Below are 24,132 nucleotides of genomic sequence, written 5' to 3' on the forward strand. Positions count from 1 at the left end.
GACAGGCTGTCCACTTGTACTAGTAACAAAGTCTGTTCCCAAGTGACAGGCTGTCCACTTGTACTAGTAACAAAGTCTGTTCCCAAGTGACAGGCTGTCCACTTGTACTAGTAACAAAGTCTTTTGCCAAGTGACAGGCTGTCCACTTGTACTAGTAACAAAGTCTGTTCCCAAGTGACAGGCTGTCCACTTGTACTAGTAACAAAGTCTGTTCCCAAGTGACAGGCTGTCCACTTGTACTAGTAACAAAGTCTGTTCCCAAGTGACAGGCTGTCCACTTGTACTAGTAACAAAGTCTGTTCCCAAGTGACAGGCTGTCCACTTGGTGGCAACTTTAATAGACTAAACTTGACAAGCATTGTTTAGCAGGTTAACTTACTGAACATATTGAAGGGTATATTATATGTACAGTGTTAATTAAACTATCTGTATGTTCCTTTTGTAGGTATATTGTAATTGTGACTCTGACAGAATAAAGTAACTATAGTAACCAGGAGAGAGAGAGTCATACAGAAATGAATTCTAGTATTGACTTCATTTTTTGTATTTTAGGTTTGACCCATCCATTATTGTACAAATTGAGAAAGCTATCCTATCTGGTTATCCTGTCTTATTAATGAATTGTGAACCACACGTAGACAGTATGGTTACTCCACTAATCCATCACAGAAACACAGCTAATGAAAAGGACGAAAAAGAAGGTAACATTGTCTGTCTATTGTTATGTTTTCCTTTTAAAATTATTTGTAACGCCCTACATGGTGGTCTGACAAAGACATTGGTTGCTTCTCTATAGTCAGCCTGCATCAACCCAAACCACTTGTACACCATATAGGGTACGTAGCCTGATGGTGGTCACTATTATTGTGGTTCAATCTTAGGAAATGTAGCCAGGAAATACATACAATATCACTAGTAAGGAAATACATACAGTCTACACGGGATTACAATATCATTAGCAAGGAAATACATACATACATTTATATTTCCAATAAATGACTTTTGTTACTTTCATAGTCTTTGTTTCAGTTTCTAAGTTTATCTAAGTTGTGGTTCATTTAACTTTAAGTGTTTGATTATTATGTAACTACTTATTGCATGCTGTATGTGATATACTGGCTTTGTGTTAAATATTAATAAGTGTGATATTATTATGGTGTAATTGTGCATGCAGCCTATCTGGCCAACTTTGACAACTATGTGGATGGATTAATCAACTCCATAATGCAGTATCGTACACAGACCAATGATAAAGAAAGGAATAAGGATCAAGGTATTACCATGTCTGACAGGATAGCAGACAAGACGTTATCAGACACATTAATTGCCACAGTGTCAGTTACTCCTCTATGTCAGATTACTGCATTCTTTAATAGTTATGTGCAGAGTATGACATAGAGGGCGCTATGCAGCACATGGCCATTATAGCTAGCTATCAATGTGTCTGGGAATAGATAAACTATGGGTATTAAAGGATATAGGGATACATGGTTATAATGGTGGATAGATTGCTAAGGTGAAAATAGAGTAACAGGCTAATTATGGCTAAGTTGTAGCTATAATTGGTAAATGCTATCATTCATTGGCTAATTCATTGCACAGTGGCTTGAGAACTTTAGTTATCAATACCTATTGCTTCTTATAGTCATTCACTCACTAAATGATTTCAATCAAGTAGACCTATAGTCTGTTTATTTCTAGTTAATTCACTAAATGATTTCAATCAAGTAGACCTATAGTCTGTTTATTTCTAGTTAATTCACTAAATGATTTCAATCAAGTAGACCTATAGTCTGTTTATTTCTAGTTAATTCACTAAATGATTTCTATCAAGTAGACCTATAGTCTGTTTATTTCTAGTTAATTCACTAAATGATTTCTATCAAGTAGACCTATAGTCTGTTTATTTCTAGTTAATTCACTAAATGATTTCTATCAAGTAGACCTATAGTCTGTTTATTTCTAGTTAATTCACTAAATGATTTCTATCAAGTAGACCTATAGTCTGTTTATTTCTAGTTAATTCACTAAATGATTTCTATCAAGTAGACCTTAGTCTGTTTATTTCTAGTTAATTCACTAAATGATTTCTATCAAGTAGACCTATAGTCTGTTTATTTCTAGTTAATTCACTAAATGATTTCTATCAAGTAGACCTATAGTCTGTTTATTTCTAGTTAATTCACTAAATGATTTCTATCAAGTAGACCTATAGTCTGTTTATTTCTAGTTAATTCACTAAATGATTTCTATCAAGTAGACCTATAGTCTGTTTATTTCTAGTTAATTCACTAAATGATTTCTATCAAGTAGACCTATAGTCTGTTTATTTCTAGTTAATTCACTAAATGATTTCTATCAAGTAGACCTATAGTCTGTTTATTTCTAGTTAATTCACTAAATGATTTCTATCAAGTAGACCTATAGTCTGTTTATCTCTAGTTAACAATGTTGAAATGAAGAAATGTCTTTACATTGTGTTTGTCTGCTGTTCCCCACCCCATCCCAACCCCCAAGGACAAAGTATAAACACTAGTCCTCTCACTAGTCCAAAGTGTTCTCTCACTAGTCCAAAGTGTTCTCTCACTAGTCCAAAGTGTTCTCTCACTAGTCCAAAGTGTTCTCTCACTCTTTTTTTTCCAGTAGATAGAACTAAAAATGAATATTTCCCAATTATGACAAGGACGTATTGCAAAATCATTTAAAAGATTGAATTTCTGAAAATTAAAATTAAAATCCCACAAAACCAATGTGGAATACAATGGCATAGCATGAGGACTCTTTTACACACATTTATTTTTTGTTGAGCTTTAAATTATTAGCTAAACTGTGTAGTAATAAATCCCTGAATTGTTAGCTAAACTGTGTAGTAATAAATCCCTGAATTGTCAGCTAAGCTGTGTAGTAATAAATCCCTGAATTATTAGCTAAGCTGTGTAGTGATAAATCCCTGAATTATTAGCTAAGCTGTGTAGTAATAAATCCCTGAATTATCAGCTAAACTGTGTAGTAATAAATCTTTGAATTATTAGCTAAGCTGTGTAGTAATAAATCCCTGAATTATTAGCTAAGCTGTGTAGTGATAAATCCCTGAATTGTCAGCTAAGCTGTGTAGTAATAAATCTTTAAATTATTAGCTAAGCTGTGTAGTAATAAATCCCTGAATTATTAGCTAAGCTGTGTAGTGATAAATCCCTGAATTATTAGCTAAGCTGTGTAGTAATAAATCCCTGAATTGTCAGCTAAGCTGTGTTGTAATAAATCCCTGAATTATTAGCTAAGCTGTGTAGTAATAAATCCCTGAATTGTTAGCTAAGCTGTGTAGTAATAAATCTTTGAATTATTAGCTAAGCTGTGTAGTAATAAATCCCTGAATTGTTAGCTAAGCTGTGTAGTAATAAATCCCTGAATTGTTAGCTAAGCTGTGTAGTAATAAATCCCTGAATTGTCAGCTAAGCTGTGTAGTAATAAATCCCTGAATTGTTAGCTAAGCTGTGTAGTAATAAATCCCTGAATTGTTAGCTAAGCTGTGTAGTAATAAATCCCTGAATTGTTAGCTAAGCTGTGTAGTAATAAATCCCTGAATTGTCAGCTAAGCTGTGTAGTAATAAATCCCTGAATTGTTAGCTAAGCTGTGTAGTAATAAATCCCTGAATTGTCAGCTAAGCTGTGTAGTAATAAATCCCTGAATTATTAGCTAAGCTGTGTAGTAATAAATCCCTGAATTATCAGCTAAGCTGTGTAGTAATAAATCCCTGAATTATCAGCTAAGCTGTGTAGTAATAAATCCCTGAATTATCAGCTAAGCTGTGTAGTAATAAATCCCTGAATTGTTAGCTAAGCTGTGTAGTAATAAATCCCTGAATTATCAGCTAAGCTGTGTAGTAATAAATCCCTGAATTATCAGCTAAGCTGTGTAGTAATAAATCCCTGAATTATTAGCTAAGCTGTGTAGTAATAAATCTCTGAATTATTAGCTAAGCTGTGTAGTAATAAATCCCTGAATTATTAGCTAAGCTGTGTAGTAATAAATCCCTGAATTATCAGCTAAGCTGTGTAGTAATAAATACCTGAATTGTCAGCTAAGCTGTGTAGTAATAAATCCCTGAATTATTAGCTAAGCTGTGTAGTAATAAATCCCTGAATTATTAGCTAAGCTGTGTAGTAATAAATCCCTGAATTATCAGCTAAACTGTGTAGTAATAAATCCCTGAATTATCAGCTAAGCTGTGTAGTAATAAATCCCTGAATTATCAGCTAAGCTGTGTAGTAATAAATCCCTGAATTATTAGCTAAGCTGTGTAGTAATAAATCCCTGAATTATTAGCTAAACTGTGTAGTAATAAATCCCTGAATTATCAGCTAAGCTGTGTAGTAATAAATCCCTGAATTATCAGCTAAGCTGTGTAGTAATAAATCCCTGAATTATCAGCTAAGCTGTGTAGTAATAAATCCCTGAATTATCAGCTAAGCTGTGTAGTAATAAATCCCTGAATTATCAGCTAAGCTGTGTAGTAATAAATCCCTGAATTATCAGCTAAACTGTGTAGTAATAAATCCCTGAATTGTTAGCTAAGCTGTGTAGTAATAAATCCCTGAATTGTTAGCTAAGCTGTGTAGTAATAAATCCCTGAATTATCAGCTAAACTGTGTAGTAATAAATCTTTGAATTATTAGCTAAGCTGTGTAGTAATAAATCCCTGAATTGTTAGCTAAGCTGTGTAGTAATAAATCCCTGAATTGTTAGCTAAGCTGTGTAGTAATAAATCTTTGAATTATTAGCTAAGCTGTGTAATAATAAATCCCTGAATTGTTAGCTAAGCTGTGTAGTAATAAATCCCTGAATTATCAGCTAAGCTGTGTAGTAATAAATCCCTGAATTATTAGCTAAGCTGTGTAGTAATAAATCCCTGAATTGTTAGCTAAGCTGTGTAGTAATAAATCCCTGAATTATTAGCTAAGCTGTGTAGTAATAAATCCCTGAATTGTAAGCTAAGGTGTGTAGTAATAAATCCCTGAATTGTGAGCTAAGGTGACATCACAGTATTATGGATCTTTATAATAACTAGTCTTGTATCTAGACAACAGTTAGAAAGACAAAGCAGACAATCATATATGGAAAGAATTTCTCAACCCAGCTTACAGCATAATTGTATTCTTTCTAAAATTCTATTTTCTATTTATTAACTTCAGTTACATGATGCCAGTCTACACTGCCCTCTAAGCCTAATAGCAGACAAAATTTGTTGTTGGTCAAAATGATAGAAAGTGTGTTTTCTTATAAGTTACCACATAGCAGGATAGGGGAATACCAAATATGTGTGGGTCCAAAGTTATATTAAATTGGCTTGGAGGACAGACACACTGATATCATCTCATTGTGTTACTCAATGTCTATAGTTAATATACTAATAAATGATAATTTCTATACAATACAGGATAAATTAATATCATTATTTTTCTTGATTTTAGTTGATAGAGAGTATTTTGATAATGGTATTTGTTAAATTTATGTTAATTAATCACCACTCTGCTTGTAATGTATATTTTTTCTTTTGTCTACCAGATCTAAAGTAATATCCACTCTAATCTATTTCTTAGTAATTTACATACACTTATCAACCACTCCCATTTACCAGTTTTATGTGATAGCAGCCTGTGTCATTGTTAGCTTTACCCAATCATCATCACAACCACCTCGGTTCCATAATTTATCTTGGTGGGAAGACATTGCCTTTCACATTAGAAGTTTCAAGGGGCTCTGTCCAACATTGGGTACACCAATCATTTGACGAAAAAATAACAAACAATATTAAACAATATATATTATTATGCCTAAAAATCTTTTACTTCATCTAAATGTGAAAATAACTTCACAATGTTAATTTTTCAGCTAAGTATACCATGCTGACCACCAAGCACAGTTAGAGTAAAACCAAGCAGTTATACAGTAAAACCAAGCACAGTTATACAGTAAAACCAAGCAGTTACACAGTAAAACCAAGCACAGTTATACAGTAAAACCAAGCACAGTTATACAGTAAAACCAAGCAGTTACACAGTAAAACCAAGCACAGTTATACAGTAAAACCAAGCACAGTTATACAGTAAAACCAAGCACAGTTACACAGTAAAACCAAGCACAGTTACACAGTAAAACCAAGCACAGTTATACAGTAAAACCAAGCACAGTTACACAGTAAAACCAAACACAGTTATACAGTAAAACCAAACACAGTTATACAGTAAAACCAAGCAGTTACACAGTAAAACAAAACACAGTTATACAGTAAAATTAAGCAGTTACACAGTAAAACCAAACACAGTTATACAGTAAAACCAAGCACAATTACACAGTAAAACCAAACCCAGTTACACAGTAAAACCAAGCACAGTTACACAGTAAAACCAAGCACAGTTACACAGTAAAACCAAGCACTGTTACACAGTAAAACCAAGCACAGTTATACAGTAAAACCAAGCACAGTTACACAGTAAAACCAAGCACAGTTACACAGTAAAACCAAACACAGTTACACAGTAAAACCAAGCACAGTTATACAGTAAAACCAAGCAGTTATACAGTAAAACCAAGCACAATTACACAGTAAAGCCAAACACAGTTATACAGTAAAACCAAGCAGTTACACAGTAAAACCAAGCACAGTTATACAGTAAAACCAAGCAGTTATACAGTAAAACCAAGCACAATTACACAGTAAAACCAAACATAGTTATACAGTAAAACCAAGCACAATTACACAGTAAAACCAAGCACAGTTACACAGTAAAACCAAGCACAGTTACACAGTAAAACCAAGCACAGTTACACAGTAAAACCAAGCACAGTTACACAGTAAAACCAAGCACAGTAACTGTTATACAGTAAAACCAAGCACAGTTACACAGTAAAACCAAGCACAGTTACACAGTAAAACCAAGCACAATTACACAGTAAAGCCAAACACAGTTATAAAGTAAAACCAAGCAGTTACACAGTAAAACCAAGCACAGTTACACAGTAAAACCAAGCACAGTTACACAGTAAAACCAAGCACAATTACACAGTAAAACCAAACACAGTTACAAATTTAAACCAAGGATAATTACAAAATAAAACCAAGCGCGGTTACTGTAAAATGCTACAATATGTGCAGTTATCACCAGTAACTAAGATTTATCCATATATCTGTACACAAACTTTCACAATTGTAATTCACAGCATTTCTTCTTCTGTAACAACCAAGCCAAGCACTATGGTTCAACATGTACATACATACATACATACATACATACATACATGCATGCATACATACATACATACATACATACATACATACATACATACATACATACATACAAGTTATTTGCCATACATACATGTCATTTGCCATCAAGCATTTTCAATCTTCATTGTGATACTGTTCAAGTGATTTTTATGAAATTTTGATTGGTGTATCTATTGGTCAGAGCATACAGTGGAGAACATTGTGATATGGTGCTAAGAAGTACTTTAGGTGTGGTGATACAAACATAACAAAACATTTCATCTTATACATTTTGATACACCAGCACCCACAATAACCAATCAGTATATAGTCATGTAAATAAGTGAGTATCCTTGTACATATGCACTTGTCCAGTAATTACAGGGAGGGATCAAACCCAGTCTGTTGCATACTATGTGACCCTCCCCTAACTCCATTTTCTAAACAATTTCCCATCCCCTCAATTTCCTTCTCTAAGACATAACCCCCCCCCCCCAGTAGTGGGATGTTGCAGCATTGGGGTGTAGAACTGGTGGCAGTGGTGGGATGTTGTACCATTGGGGTGTAGAACTGATGGCAGTGGTGGTATGTTGCAGCATTGGGGTGTAGAACTGGTGGCAGTGGTGGGATGTTTTAGCATTGGGGTGTAGAACTGATGGCAGTGGTGGTATGTTGCAGTATTGGGGTGTAGAACTGGTAGCAGTGGTGCGATGTTGCAGTATTGGGGTGTAGAACTGGTGGCAGTGGTGGGATGTTGTAGCATTGGGGTGTAGAACTGGTGGCAGTGGTGGGATGTTGTAGCATTGGGGTGTAGAACTGATGGCAATGGTGGTATGTTGCAGTATTGGGGTGTAGAACTGGTAGCAGTGGTGCGATGTTGCAGAATTGGGGTGTAGAACTGGTGGCAGTGGTGGGATGTTGCAGTATTGGGGTGTAGAACTGGTAGCAGTGATGGTATGTTGCAGCATTGGGGTGTAGAACTGGTGGCAGTGGTGGGATGTTGTAGCATTGGGGTGTAGAACTGGTGGCAGTGGTGGGATGTTGCAGCATCGGGGTGTAGAACTGGTGGCAGTGGTGGGATGTTGCAGCATCGGGGTGTAGAACTGGTAGCAGTAGTGGGATGTTGCAGTATTGGGGTGTAGAACTGGTGGCAGTGGTGGGATGTTGCAGTATTGGGGTGTAGAACTGGTAGCAGTGGTGGGATGTTGCAGCATTGGGGTGTAGAACTGGTGGCAGTGGTGGGATGTTGTAGCATTGGGGTGTAGAACTGGTGGCAGTGGTGGGATGTTGCAGCATTGGGGTGTAGAACTGGTGGCAGTGGTGGGATGTTGCAGCATTGGGGTGTAGAACTGGTAGCAGTGATGGTATGTTGCAGTATTGGGGTGTAGAACTGGTAGCAGTGGTGCGATGTTGCAGAATTGGGGTGTAGAACTGGTGGCAGTGGTGGGATGTTGCAGTATTGGGGTGTAGAACTGGTAGCAGTGATGGTATGTTGCAGCATTGGGGTGTAGAACTGGTGGCAGTGGTGGGATGTTGTAGCATTGGGGTGTAGAACTGGTGGCAGTGGTGGGATGTTGCAGCATTGGGGTGTAGAACTGGTAGCAGTAGTGGGATGTTGCAGTATTGGGGTGTAGAACTGGTGGCAGTGGTGGGATGTTGCAGTATTGGGGTGTAGAACTGGTAACAGTGGTGGGATGTTGCAGTATTGGGGTGTAGAACTGGTGGCAGTGGTGGGATGTTGCAGCATTGGGGTGTAGAACTGGTGGCAGTGGTGGGATGTTGCAGTATTGGGGTGTAGAACTGGTGGCAGTGGTGGGATGTTGCTGCATTGGGGTGTAGAACTGGTAGTAGTGGTGGTATGTTGCAGTGTTGGGGTGTAGAACTTGTGGCAGTGGTGGGATGTTGTAGCATTGGGGTGTAGAACTGGTGGCAGTGGTGGGATGTTGTAGCATTGGGGTGTAGAACTGATGGCAGTGGTGAATGTTGTAGCATTGGGGTGTAGAACTGGTAGCAGTAGTGGGATGTTGTAGCATTGGGGTGTAGAACTTGTGGCAGTGGTGGGATGTTGTAGCATTGGGGTGTAGAACTGATGGCAGTGGTGGGATGTTGTAGCATTGGGGTGTAGAACTGATGGCAGTGGTGGGATGTTGTAGCATTGGGGTGTAGAACTGATGGCAGTGGTGAGATGTTGCAGTATTGGGGTGTAGAACTGGTGGCAGTGGTGGTATGTTGCAGTGTTGGGGTGTAGAACTGGTAGCAGTGGTGGTATGTTGCAGCATTGGGGTGTAGAACTTGTGGCAGTGGTGGGATGTTGCAGCATTGGGGTGTAGAACTGGTAGCAGTGGTGGGATGTTGCAGTATTGGGGTGTAGAACTGGTGGCAGTGGTGGTATGTTGCAGTATTGGGGTGTAGAACTGGTGGCAGTGGTGGTATGTTGCAGTGTTGGGGTGTAGAACTGGTGGCAGTGGTGGGATGTTGCAGTATTGGGGTGTAGAACTGGTAGCAGTGGTGGGATGTTGCAGTATTGGGGTGTAGAACTGGTGACAGTGGTGGGATGTTGCAGTATTGGGGTGTAGAACTGGTGGCAGTGGTGGGATGTTGCAGCATTGGGGTGTAGAACTGGTAGCAGTGGTGGGATGTTGCAGTATTGGGGTGTAGAACTGGTAGCAGTGGTGGTATGTTGCAGTATTGGGGTGTAGAACTGGTGGCAGTGGTGGGATGTTAGAGTCACAAAATAATGCAAAGTTACATGATACAATAATTCAAAGTAAAATATAACCTTTCTTCAATTCCTTTTTTCTAAATATTTCCCTCCTCGACTACTGATTCGTAAGATATGCCCCCTCCCTCCCCATCCCCCTCCCTCCCCATCCCCCCAACATTCTTCCTCCTTGTAAATACTGAAGGCTCCCTAAAGCACTATGCTCTCTTGGCCAGGCAACATGTATTTGTATATATGCACTACTTTATCATGACCATGCAACATGAATAAAATGCACTTGGGTTATAATCTATTATTATTGTTGCATCGCTAGTCTTTAGCTATCATTGCAGATGTTTGCATCCTTTTTTATCAGAACTGCTTCATCCATATACCAATATTTACCTATTTACTGCAATAAGCATTAAGCATATTTCTTTATTCATCATACACATACATCCAGGAACAACTGTAAAAGATCTCAATTTTAGATTGGTGTATGAGAACAAGATGTAGTATTTGATTTGGTGGTAACATTCATGTACTGCTAGTTGGTTTCCAACAGTCACAATCTAATCTTTGACTTACCATGTTTTCTGTACCCAGAACCAAGGATGATCCGTTATTCTAGTCGACGTCTTCTGTGTAGTGAAGACTTCCGACTCTACATGCAGACTAGTAATGGAGGGGCTATGTTTAATCCTGAAGTGTCATCAACAAGTACAATCATAGGATATACTACATCAGCTGAAACTTTACAAGAAGAGCTACTTAGTAGAGCATTTGCTAGAGTCCGTCCAGAGCTCTACATGGAAAGGAAAAAGGTCTTGAAAGCAATACAACAACACAGAACTACATTAAATGTAAGTTGAAAATGAGTCTAAGTATTTTTTTGTTTGTAACTAAATATTTTGACTTGGTCGGTCATAATAACCTTGAACCCTGCCATAGTGAAAATGGAATATTTGAGATTGTGTTATTTTAGAACAATGTTATATTTTTCAGGACCTTGAAAACATATTAATTGAGAAGTTGAGAGGAGAGAATACAGACATCTGGGAGCAGACTGAATTTGTGTCTGCTATAGTAGATGCCAAAGAACAGATTGCCAGTAAGCTTGATGAAGCCTTGCAGATACTAAGGGACCTAGATACACTGCAAGAAGAGTTGTTCCCAGTAGCTAAACGTGCAGCACTGTTGTTTGCTGTTCTGCGTAGTTTGGAAGGACTTCAGAGAGAGTATATCTTTCCATTACCCTTTTTCCTTGCTCTGTTTGATAAAGCTGTTGGAGATGAACCACCACCTGAAGAAGATGACACAGATCAGGATGAGGTTAGTTACATGTTCTAACATGGCTTTAACAAATAATTGAAAAGGTGAACCATTCTAAGCTTAACCAATAGACTCTGGTCTCACAGCTAACCAATAGACTCTGGTCTCACAGCTAACCAATAGACTCTGGTCTCACAGCTAACCAATAGACTCTGGTCTCACAGCTAACCAATAGACTCTGGTCTCACAGCTAACCAATAGACTCTGGTCTCACAGCTAACCAATAGACTCTGGTCTCACAGCTAACCAATAGACTCTGGTCTCACAGCTAACCAATAGACTCTGGTCTCACAGTTAACCAATAGACTCTGGTCTCACAGCTTACCAATAGACGCTGGTCTCAAGGCTAACCAATAGACTCTGGTCTCAAGGCTAACCAATTTAGTCTTATCTCACAGCTAACCAGTAGACCACTGTTGGGTTAATTCCTATTTAACACGTCTAAAGCTGATTCCATGATCTTGATGTCATTACCATATTATTTCCTAACATGATGCTATTTCTTTGATGATTTTAACAGGATGATGAAGAAAGTACAGAGGATGACCTACATGGGATGGGTGGGAGACCACTCAGTTCCTCTACCAAAGCCTCAGACGATAAGACACAGGCAGAAGGTGAAGATGACTATGCTGATGAGAAGTTTGATGAGGATGATGAGGATGAGGGTGAAAAAGATGAAAGAACACCAAGAGGTTAGTGTCACCAAATAACCATTTATTGCACATAGTGGTTTGTGGCATACCATGTATAAAGGTGTTTGAATGACCACCCTTGTGATGTAGCCATAGCAACCAATGGATTATGCATATAGAGGATAAACCCCAGGTGATGTAGCCATAGCAACCAATCGATTATGCATATAGAAGATAAAACCCAGGTGATGTAGCCATAGCAACCAATGAATTATGCATATAGAGGATAAAACACAGGTGATGTAGTCATAACAACAATGAATGACACATATAGACCCAGATGTAGTAATGAATTTGAGCTGTCCTATTGGTTGAATACTGACATTATAAATATAATGTGATCATTGCAGGTGAAGGAGAAGGAAATATAGAGGAGACTTCAAAGCCTCCTCATTTCTCTGTACCTGAAGTAGCACAACTACCAAGTGATGGCATCAACTACAACAACATGTCAGCTAATCAAGTTAAACAGATAGTAGATAGTTTAACACAAACTATCTTCCAGAATGTCAGACAGTAAGTCTACAGTAATATCATATAAAACAATCTTACAGCAATGACTCCAGTCAGAAAATACTTCAAACTGTTAAGGAATTCAAACATTTGGCAATTAGGGAGCGATCGATTAGTTTTTGTGGTGGTGGGGGTGGGGGTGGGGGTGGTGGGGGCTCAAAGAAGGGGGTCATCATTTTTGCAAAGTGATTAGGGGGGGGGGGGGGGCATCACAAGACTGCACTACGGCCACCTTTAAGCAACAGTTATTTGTTAGAAATGACTTCTCACTATTGCAGGCCATGAGTTGCATCACAACACTGCACTACGGCCACCTTTAAGCAAGTTATTTGTTAGAAATGACGGCCACCTTTAAGCAACAATTTACAGACAATGAAATGATTGTTGATTATTTGTTGATAAGTTTATTACTTATTGTGTCTTCAAGGAGTTTGTATGATGACCATCGTCTACTCTTTGCAACCATGCTATGTCTCAATATTCAAAATGAATCTGGTGACCATTTTGCTGAGGAAGAAATGGCTCTACTCTTGCAAGGTTAGTCGTACTAGAGATTATACATACAATGAAAAAACTTTAAAAAGGGAGGTAGGGGTTAATTGAATTTGAAAAACACCACCTGTTATTCAACCCTTTTACTTAAATATTAAGACCAAAGACATTGTTTTTTAACAAGTTTTTATGGTGAAGTATGTTTCAGTAAGTGAGTAGAATACTACAGGTTACTGGTACCTTTCCTTACTTTGTTATTAATTATCACCATACCTCCCCTAACCCCCCCCCCCCCCCCCCCCATACGTATTGGACATATCTTATTTGTTTTACTTTGATTGTGTAGGTAATCCTGGCTTTGGTAATATGATACTAACACTGGCTGACTTTGATTGTGATGAACCTGTTCCTGATTGGCTTACATCTGACAAATGGGAAGATGTAATTGCAATGTCAGTGTTACCTGGCCCATTGGATAGCATCTGTGTACACCTGGCTGAACATAGTGATGAATGGCATGCTTGGTACAAATCAGAAATGCCTGAAAATGAACCACTACCAATGAAATCAGAAGATGATACACAAGGTAGGCTGTGACAAATAAAACAATACTGTAACACAAGGCCCAGTAGTATTTTAAGCATGGCATAGCATCTGTCTGTGTGTCTTTGTATGTCTGTGTGTGTACATATTACTTAAATTGGGTATCAAATGACAATTATCGATCACACCACAGGTGTGTGACTAAAAAATGGTATTTTTAGTAATAAAGCTTGCAGTCTCAGGTTAGTGTTAAAGTTTATTGTTAGTGCTCCAAAGGGGGACTATTAGAATGGGTTCTTTCCATGCATCAGTCAGTGTGTGTGTCTGTGACAGTGTCTAGCCATCTGTCAGTGTGTGTGTCTGTGACAGTGTCTAGCCATCTGTCAGTGTGTGTGTGTCTGTCTGTGACAGTGTCTAGCCATCTGTCAGTGTGTGTGTCTGTGACAGTGTCTAGCCATCTGTCAGTGTGTGTCTGTGACAGTGTCTAGCCATCTGTCAGTGTGTGTCTGTGACAGTGTCTAGCCATCTGTCAGTGTGTGTCTGTGACAGTGTCTAGCCATCTGTCAGTGTGTGTGTCTGTGACAGTGTCTAGCCATCTGTCATCAATACTTAATTTCTCTGACATGCAATATCCAATTTCAATGAAACCTGGCACAAAGGTGACATGTACAGGGGATATAAGCACATCACTTTGTTTAATAACATATGCAGATTTCACCAAATGGCAGCCATTTTGTTGTTAAAAATTGATTTCATTGTATAACTGCATAGTATAATTATGAAACCTTATGTCAAAATGACAGTGATAAAATATAATATAATTATTTTATATAAATTTTTGTGATAAAATGCACAATTTGCCTTGGGCACCTTTCAATGCTCTATCTATCCAACATTTTGAATGGTAAGCTTTTTAATGAAACTTTGACCTTGACCAAATTTTCAAGGTCAAATAGTTGAAATTTGATTCATATGCCTACACTCATATTATCAAAGGTAAGATTTCATTCTATACTTGACCTTTCAAGATTATAGACCAAATCACTCATAACTTGTGATGTTTGTATCTAGAGACATCATTCAATTGTCTACAGCTATAGTTATAAAGTTAATAAAGCAAAATAGCACCAATAGCGTTGTAGCACAACAGTATATTTGGCTATTGCTGTGGACATGGTCTTGTTGCTAGGAATATTTGCATACATTTATGGAATCTTTATTAACTAGCCTACCCTTCCCACTTTTCATTTTTGCAATATAAATTATAAACCATCATTTAGTTGTTGCAATGGGCATGGTCCAGTGGTTTTTTACTTTAAGTTGTTTACACACACACACACACACACACACACACACACACACACACACACACCACCACACACACACACACACACACACACACACACACACACACACACACACACACACACACACACACACACATCCAGACAGACAGACACTTTGCCATGCCTATAGCACTACTGTACCTTATCAGTTCAGTTGAGCTAAAAATAATGAATTGTTCGGTAGCTTTGGAAATTTTATGACAACAGATGCTGTTCAAATGTGTACACCCACATTACTATTCAGACAGACTTTTGACCTGACCTTCATCTTCAAGGTGAAATGTAATATTTGCACAATAAGTTTGCCACACAGCACACCAGTTGGGTGGGTCTATGTGCCAGTTCTATGAAGGCTTGTTAAAATTATCACGATTTACAGTTGTACTACAACACTATTGCAATGTGCTATTTTTGGAAAGTCATGTGAATTTCATTCACTAAAGTTTGCAAAAGTATTCTTCAACACTTACAATACATGTTATAATAATAAGTCGCGGAAAGGGGGTGACTCTAATTGTTTTCATGGTAAAAAATCAAAATCAAAATGCCAATGGAACAGATTTTTAAAGAAGTTGTTGAGTTTGACGGTACAAATAAGATGAACATGAATTCAGCATACTAACTAAACTGTTATCATGTCTGTAAATGTTGTAGCAGGAGAAGGTCGTCCCACCAATGATGATGAGGGTGCTGTCAGTAATGATACACCAGACTTAGGACCACTGACTGATTTCCATCAACTATTGGTGCTACGTATGCTGAGACCTGATAGACTTCCAATAGCAATGGCTAAATATATTAACAAACACATGACAAGTGTCAAGTATGTAGCGCCCTCTATCAGCAGTATTGTGAGCAGTGCTGATACCACACTTGGTATTCTGATCTTGATGCCACCTTCAGGAGAGACTCAACATTTGATAAGTTCAATGACCCTAAAGTCTCATCCAGTGGATATACTCAAACAAATAGCACAGGTTAGTGTTACACTGTCAATACATATCCTGATATTTTGATTTAATATATGGTACTAACTAACTGTCATATTTGTAGTGAACAATCATGATTTACCAATTAACTCAAAAGGTTAATACATGGAGACTATATTCAAGACTTGATCTCTTTAATATAGACTTTAAACCTTAATATTATTTTGTGACAATGACTATAGCCAGGTGACATGTATTTGTGAGCTCACATTTACCAATGACTATAGCCAGGTGACATGTATTTGTGAGCTCACATTTACCAATGACTATATAGCCAGGTGACATGTATTTGTGAGCTCACATTTACCAATGACTATAGCCAGGTGACATGTATTTGTGAGCTCACATTTACCAATGACTATAGCCAGGTGACATGTATTTGTGAGCTCACATTTACCAATGACTATAGCCAGGTGACATGTATTTGTGAGCTCACATTTACCAATGACTATAGCCAGGTGACATGTATTTGTGAGCTCACATTTACCAATGACTATAGCCAGGTGACATGTATTTGTGAGCTCACATTTACCAATGACTATAGCCAGGTGACATGTATTTGTGAGCTCACATTTACCAATGACTATAGCCAGGTGACATGTATTTGTGAGCTCACATTTACCAATGACTATAGCCAGGTGTCATGTATTTGTGAGCTCACATTTACCAATGACTATAGCCAGGTGTCATGTATTTGTGAGCTCACATTTACCAATGACTATAGCCAGGTGTCATGTATTTGTGAGCTCACATTTACCAATGACTATAGCAGGTGTCATGTATTTGTGAGCTCACATTTACCAATGACTATAGCCAGGTGTCATGTATTTGTGAGCTCACATTTACCAATGACTATAGCCAGGTGACATGTATTTGTGAGCTCCCATTTACCAATGACTATAGCCAGGTGACATGTATTTGTAGCTGTGGTATAAGTTTGGTATAAACAGACTTTTCTGATTGGTCAGTAAGTTACAGGATAATGGCATATTTTACTATTTTTAGTTATGTGAGGGCATACTACATACAAGACTACTAAGGCACAGAATGGATAGCCATTGGGGGGGGGGGAATACTACATTCATTTTGCTAATATGATATCAGCAAGTTTATTTACTATGCTTTGATTTGATGTGAAGGCAAAGAGCATTCCAGTTGATGTGGTCAATATTGGTGAAGGTAATGAAGCTGAGATTGATATAACAATTGACATGGCTGTTAAGAATGATGGCTGGGTTATCATACAAGACCTACATCTATCAGCACCAAGATTTTACAATGAACTTAGACACCATCTCATCAGAGTTGGTAACACTGGAGGTAAGAATATACTACTCATCATACACAACCTAAAATGCAACAAATAAACATTTGTATCAATGACTTTGTGTAACAGGGTAAACATCAACAACAAAGAAACAGTGTATTAATGTCTTTGTGATAGTAAACATCAACAAATAAACAATGTACTAATGACTTTGCAATAATAAACATCAGCAAATAAACAATGTGGTAATGACTTTGCAATAGTAAACATCAACAAATAAACAATGTAGTAATGACTTTGCAATAATAAACATCAACAAATGAACAATGTAGTAATGACTGCAATAGTAAACGTCAGCAAATAAACAATGTAGTAATGACTTTGCAATAATAAACATCAGCAAATAAACAATGTAGTAATGACTTTGCAATAGTAAACATCAACAAATAAACAATGTAGTAATGACTTTGCAATAATAAACATCAGCAAATAAACAATGTAGTAATGACTTTGCAATAATAAACATCAGCAAATAAACAATGTAGTAATGACTTTGCAATAGTAAACATCAACAAATAAACAATGTAGTAATGACTTTGCAATAGTAAACATCAACAAATAAACAATGTAGTAATGACTTTGCAATAGTAAACATCAACAAATAAACAATGTAGTAATGACTTTGTTATTTGCATTGCAATTTAATGAAGACTAAGATTAATATCATAAATAATCATTTACAATTATGTAATTGAAATGTAACATAAAAAGAAGGAAAGATATCAAATAGAAGACCACTGGCCATGACTGAATACAATATTGATTGGTTGATTAATTATAATAATTAATTGATTCACTTATTCATTCATTCATTCATTCATTCATTCATTCATTCATTCATTCAAAAAAAAAGAAAAAAAGATTTGATGAAAACAAAAATGATAAAATCTATTTTATATTTCCACTAATTCTTACATTCTTTTGTATATTTCAGGACCAATGGGTTTGAATACCATTGATAAAGAGGCAAAGTCTAATTTCTGTGTATGGATAACATCAGAACCATGCCAGGACATTCCAGCAGTATTAATACAGTCACTGCGTATTATTAGTTGGGATAACATCAGTGAGGATTTACTACATGGGGCTGCTAGTACTCAAGAGGAAGACGATGAGTTCAAAGCCAATTCTTTACAGAATGTGTTGAAAACAGGTAAGCTACAGTAAGAGAGAGAATGATTGAATCACTTTGTGGAGTCATATGGTCAAATGGTTAGAGTGGCTTGCTCACAATATGCCCTCCATTGCATGACACTTGCACAAGATTTGAAGATCAATTTTGTCCCAGTCAACCCAGTTGTATAATTTGGGACCTGGTAGGATAGAGGTTGAAATGTGAATGCTTTAATCCTGTGTACTAATACAATAAATTATATGCTCCCAGGGGACTATAAAGGACTGTTTAGGTTGCTATACACCCATGCCAGGTGTAATAATTGTCAAATTGTTTAGTGCAGTATGTACTGATATTGTGTGTTTTGTTCTATTTACAGCTATCGTGTCTGCATTGGACACAGTACCTGAAGCACAATGGAATGAAGTCCGAAACCAGTCCAGTATGATGAAAGGTGTAGTGTTTGGTATCTGTGTTATTCATGGTATACTAGTTGCCCGTCAGTCATTTGGTGCACGAGGTTTATCTCAGTGGTATACATTTACACATGTACAAATCAAGCAAGCTATAGAACTAGTCATTGGTCAAGCACTGAAAGCACAAAATGCATCTGAAGCAACACTAGATGACATCATATATGGACTTACTCAGGTAAATATGACATCATATATGGACTTACTCAGGTAAATATGACATCATATATGGACTTACTCAGGTAAATATGACATCATATATGGACTTACTCAGGTAAATATGACATCATATATGGACTTACTCAGGTAAATATGACATCATAATGGACTTACTCAGGTAAATATGACATCATATATGGACTTACTCAGGTAAATATGACATCATATATGGACTTACTCAGGTAAATATGACATCATAATGGACTTACTCAGGTAAATATGACATCATAATGGACTTACTCAGGTAAATATGACATCATAATGGACTTACTCAGGTAAATATGACATCATATATGAACTTACTCAAGTAAATATGACATAATGGACTTACTCAGGTAAATATGACATCATAATGGACTTACTCAGGTAAATATGACATCATAATGGACTTACTCAGGTAAATATGACATCATATATGGACTTACTCAGGTAAATATGACATCATAATGGACTTACTCAGGTAAATATGACATCATATATGGACTTACTCAGGTAAATATGACATCATATATGGACTTACTCAGGTAAATATGACATCATAATGGACTTACTCAGGTAAATATGACATCATAATGGACTTACTCAGGTAAATATGACATCATATATGGACTTACTCAGGTAAATATGACATCATAATGGACTTACTCAGGTAAATATGACATCATAATGGATTTACTCAGGTAAATATGACATCATAATGGACTTACTCAGGTAAATATGACATCATATATGGACTTACTCAGGTAAATATGACATCATAATGGACTTACTCAGGTAAATATGACATCATAATGGACTTACTCAGGTAAATATGACATCATAATGGACTTACTCGGGTGAATATGACATCATAATGGACTTACTCAGGTAAATATGACATCATATATGGACTTACTCAGGTAAATATGACATCATAATGGACTTACTCAGGTAAATATGACATCATAATGGACTTACTCAGGTAAATATGACATCATAATGGACTTACTCAGGTAAATATGACATCATAATGGACTTACTCAGGTAAATATGACATAATGGACTTACTCGGGTAAATATGACATCATAATGGACTTACTCAGGTAAATATGACATCATAATGGACTTACTCAGGTAAATATGACATCATAATGGACTTACTCAGGTAAATATGACATCATAATGGACTTACTTGAGTATATATGACATAATGGACTTACTTGAGTACATATGACATAATGGACGTACTCAGGTAAATATGACATCATAATGGTCGTACTCAGGTAAATATGACATCATAATGGATGTACTCAGGTAAATATGACATCATAATGGACGTACTCAGGTAAATATGACATAATGGACTTACTCGGGTAAATATGACATCATAATGGACTTACTCAGGTAAATATGACATCATAATGGACTTACTCAGGTAAATATGACATCATATATGGACTTACTCAGGTAAATATGACATCATAATGGACTTACTCAGGTAAATATGACATCATAATGGACTTACTCAGGTAAATATGACATCATAATGGACTTACTCAGGTAAATATGACATCATAATGGACTTACTCAGGTAAATATGACATAATGGACTTACTCGGGTAAATATGACATCATAATGGACTTACTCAGGTAAATATGACATCATAATGGACTTACTCAGGTAAATATGACATCATAATGGACTTACTCAGGTAAATATGACATCATAATGGACTTACTTGAGTATATATGACATAATGGACTTACTTGAGTACATATGACATAATGGACGTACTCAGGTAAATATGACATCATAATGGTCGTACTCAGGTAAATATGACATCATAATGGATGTACTCAGGTAAATATGACATCATAATGGACGTACTCAGGTAAATATGACATCATAATGGACTTACTCAGGTAAATATGACATAATGGACTTACTCAGGTAAATATGACATCATAATGGACGTACTCAGGTAAATATGACATCATAATGGACTTACTCAGGTAAATATGACATAATGGACGTACTCAGGTAAATATGACATCATAATGGACGTACTCAGGTAAATATGACATCATAATGGACTTACTCAGGTAAATATGACATCATATGGGCTTACTCAGGTAAATATGACATCATAATGGACTTACTTGAGTATATATGACATCATAATGGACTTACTTGAGTACATATGACATAATGGACTTACTCAGGTAAATATGACATCATAATGGACTTGCTTGAGTACATATGACATAATTGACTTACTTGAGTATATATGACATTATGGACGTACTCAGGTAAACATGACATCATTATGGACTTACTCGGGTAAATATGACATAATGGACTTACTCAGGTAAATATGACATCATAATGGACTTACTCAGGTAAATATGACATCATAATGGACTTACTTGAGTACATATGGCATCATATATGGACTTACTCAGGTAAATATGACATCATAATGGACTTACTCAGCTAAATATGACATCATAATGGACGTACTCAGGTAAATATGACAACATAATGGACTTACTCAGGTAAATATGACATCATAATGGACTTACTCAGGTAAATATGACATCATAATGGACGTACTCAGGTAAATATGACATCATGGACTTACTTGAGTACATATGACATAATGGACGTACTCAGGTAAATATGACATCATGGACTTACTTGAGTACATATGACATCATAATGGACTTACTCAGGTAAATATGACATCATAATGGACTTACTTGAGTACATATGACATAATGGACTTACTCAGGTAAATATGACATCATTATGGACGTACTCAGGTAAATATGACATCATAATAGACGTACTCAGGTAAATATGACATCATAATGGACGTACTCGGGTAAATATGACAACATAATCTACTTACTTGAGTACATATGACATAATGGACTTACTCGGGTAAATATGACATCATAATGGACGTACTCAGGTAAATATGACAACATAATGGACTTACTTGAGTACATATGACATAATGGACTTACTCAGGTAAATATGACATCATAATGGACTTACTTGAGTACATATGACATAATGGACTTACTTGAGTACATATGACATAATGGACTTACTCAGGTAAATATGACACCATAATGGGCTTACTTGAGTACATATGACATAATGGACTTACTTGAGTACATATGGCATAATGGACTTACTCAGGTAAATATGACATCATAATGGACTTACTCAGGTAAATATGACATCATAATGGACTTACTCAGGTAAATATGACATCATAATGGACTTACTCAGGTAAATATGACATCATAATGGACTTACTTGAGTATATATGACATAATGGACTTACTCAGGTAAATATGACATCATAATGGACATACTCAGGTAAATATGACATCATAATGGACTTACTCAGGTAAATATGACATCATAATGGACTTACTTGAGTACATATGACATCATAATGGACTTACTTGAGTACATATGACATAATGGACTTACTCAGGTAAAACTAACATTGATTTCATGGAATTATATATAAATATATTATGCATGTATTGCTCTTATGTCAGCAGAGTCCAAATTCTTTTCCATGCTGAGTTTGTACATAGAATAGTTGATCTATGGTATATCTACATTTAATAGGTATATATGAAATATAACAAAATCATACTTGGATGTTTTATCATAATGTGTCAAGTGGCCATTTACTTTTAGAAATCAGATTACTGTATATGTATCATGTTGATTATTGATCTCAATAATTCTTGATATTACTATAGATATAACTTTTATGCTATTTTATTTGTGATATTTATTTGTGATTTGTTACAGTTGGTATATGGGAATGTACTACAGGATGAATGGGATAAACTCTATCTTGATACAGTTGTCAATCATGTGATGTCGGCAACCAACAACCAATCAGGGAGCCTGATGCTTGGAGGTGTTACCATAGCAACACCACCAGCCAATGTGGATCCAGCTGAGTATAGTCAGTGGTTATCAGAAAAATGGGTTGATGAGGATAACACAGGGGAAGCCCTTAGTTTGGATTACAGTGTCCAGAAACAATACAATTATACCAAGTAAGTAAATGTCTGTCATAAGTGATTTTATAGAAGTCAGTCTGTTATTGTTTTTGAAACTGTAGGTACAAAAAACATGACAGAACCTTGTGATGCCTTAGTGCAACCGTGTTTGTAGTGTTTTCTGTGATTGCATTATGGGATCCACTCCTTTAAAGCAGTGCAGCTTCAATTCAGAACTTGTTATAAGCAAGTCCAAATACTAACGTAAGAGATTTAACAGCTACTCTTATTAGCCCCAGCCCCCAGCCCCCAGCCCCCCCCCCCCTCCCCCACTACAATGGGCTCTGTCTGTCTGTAATTCATCATAACTCAGCCAATCAACATCCAATTTCTTTCAAACCTGACACACAGGTGACATCATGTGTGACATATGCATGTCAATAAAATTTTGTTTTTAGCACAACTGAACTGATAAAGTTCAGTAGTGCAAGAGGCATGGTGTGATGTGTGTGTGTGTGTGTGTGTGTGGTGGGGGGGGGGACGACTTAAACTAAAAAAAACACCGGACTTGGTATTTGGTTGGGACATTACTTTTGGTGTCTAGTTGGAAAATTGTTAAAAGCAAACTGATTGCATCATGGTGTGTGATTTGGGTCTAAATATGTCATTTATGGTCAAAAAACTACCAGGCAGATTTGTCTGAAAGGACAAAGACAACACAAGGGATTAAAAGACAAGTAAATAAACATTTAAAAATGTATGCAACACGACCACGGCTATAGCAACAAGACCACAGCCATAGCAACAAGACCACGGCCATGGCAACAAGATCACAGCCATAGCAACAAGACCACAGCCATAGCAACAGCCAAATGATCACGTATATTACAAAGATAACATCAGAGATGGATAGGCAACTGGATAAACATTCAGCAAATGAACACCTATACCTACGTCTTGCCGCTGACCTTGGGGCTTTCTTCCGATACAGTGTGTGACCGAAGGTCACTTAATTGAAGATGGAATGCCCAAACATCTTGCTAAAGTCATTTTTAGATTTGGCATTCCATTGAGATGACATATGGCCATGTGTTGGACACTAC

The 24,132-nt window shown here is 36.7% G+C and overlaps 1 protein-coding gene across 1 annotated transcript in view; it reads left to right on the forward strand.

Moving 5' to 3' along the window:
* The window catches only part of LOC144444417 (uncharacterized), a 237,286-nt gene that overhangs the window by 186,963 nt on the left and 26,191 nt on the right, over positions 1 to 24,132 (forward strand). Inside the window, exons 79-91 of the mRNA XM_078133829.1 lie at positions 553 to 701; positions 1,175 to 1,273; positions 10,576 to 10,832; positions 10,975 to 11,301; positions 11,822 to 11,996; positions 12,347 to 12,512; positions 12,937 to 13,046; positions 13,348 to 13,587; positions 15,545 to 15,867; positions 17,019 to 17,199; positions 18,141 to 18,359; positions 18,700 to 18,971; positions 22,833 to 23,086. Of these exons, the coding sequence (XP_077989955.1) occupies positions 553 to 701; positions 1,175 to 1,273; positions 10,576 to 10,832; positions 10,975 to 11,301; positions 11,822 to 11,996; positions 12,347 to 12,512; positions 12,937 to 13,046; positions 13,348 to 13,587; positions 15,545 to 15,867; positions 17,019 to 17,199; positions 18,141 to 18,359; positions 18,700 to 18,971; positions 22,833 to 23,086 (2,772 nt within the window). The remainder of the gene's footprint in view (positions 1 to 552; positions 702 to 1,174; positions 1,274 to 10,575; positions 10,833 to 10,974; positions 11,302 to 11,821; positions 11,997 to 12,346; positions 12,513 to 12,936; positions 13,047 to 13,347; positions 13,588 to 15,544; positions 15,868 to 17,018; positions 17,200 to 18,140; positions 18,360 to 18,699; positions 18,972 to 22,832; positions 23,087 to 24,132) is intronic.

The sequence above is a fragment of the Glandiceps talaboti genome, chromosome 13 (assembly GCF_964340395.1).
Source record: "Glandiceps talaboti chromosome 13, keGlaTala1.1, whole genome shotgun sequence".
In the NCBI taxonomy this organism is placed as follows: Eukaryota; Metazoa; Hemichordata; class Enteropneusta; family Spengelidae; genus Glandiceps; species Glandiceps talaboti.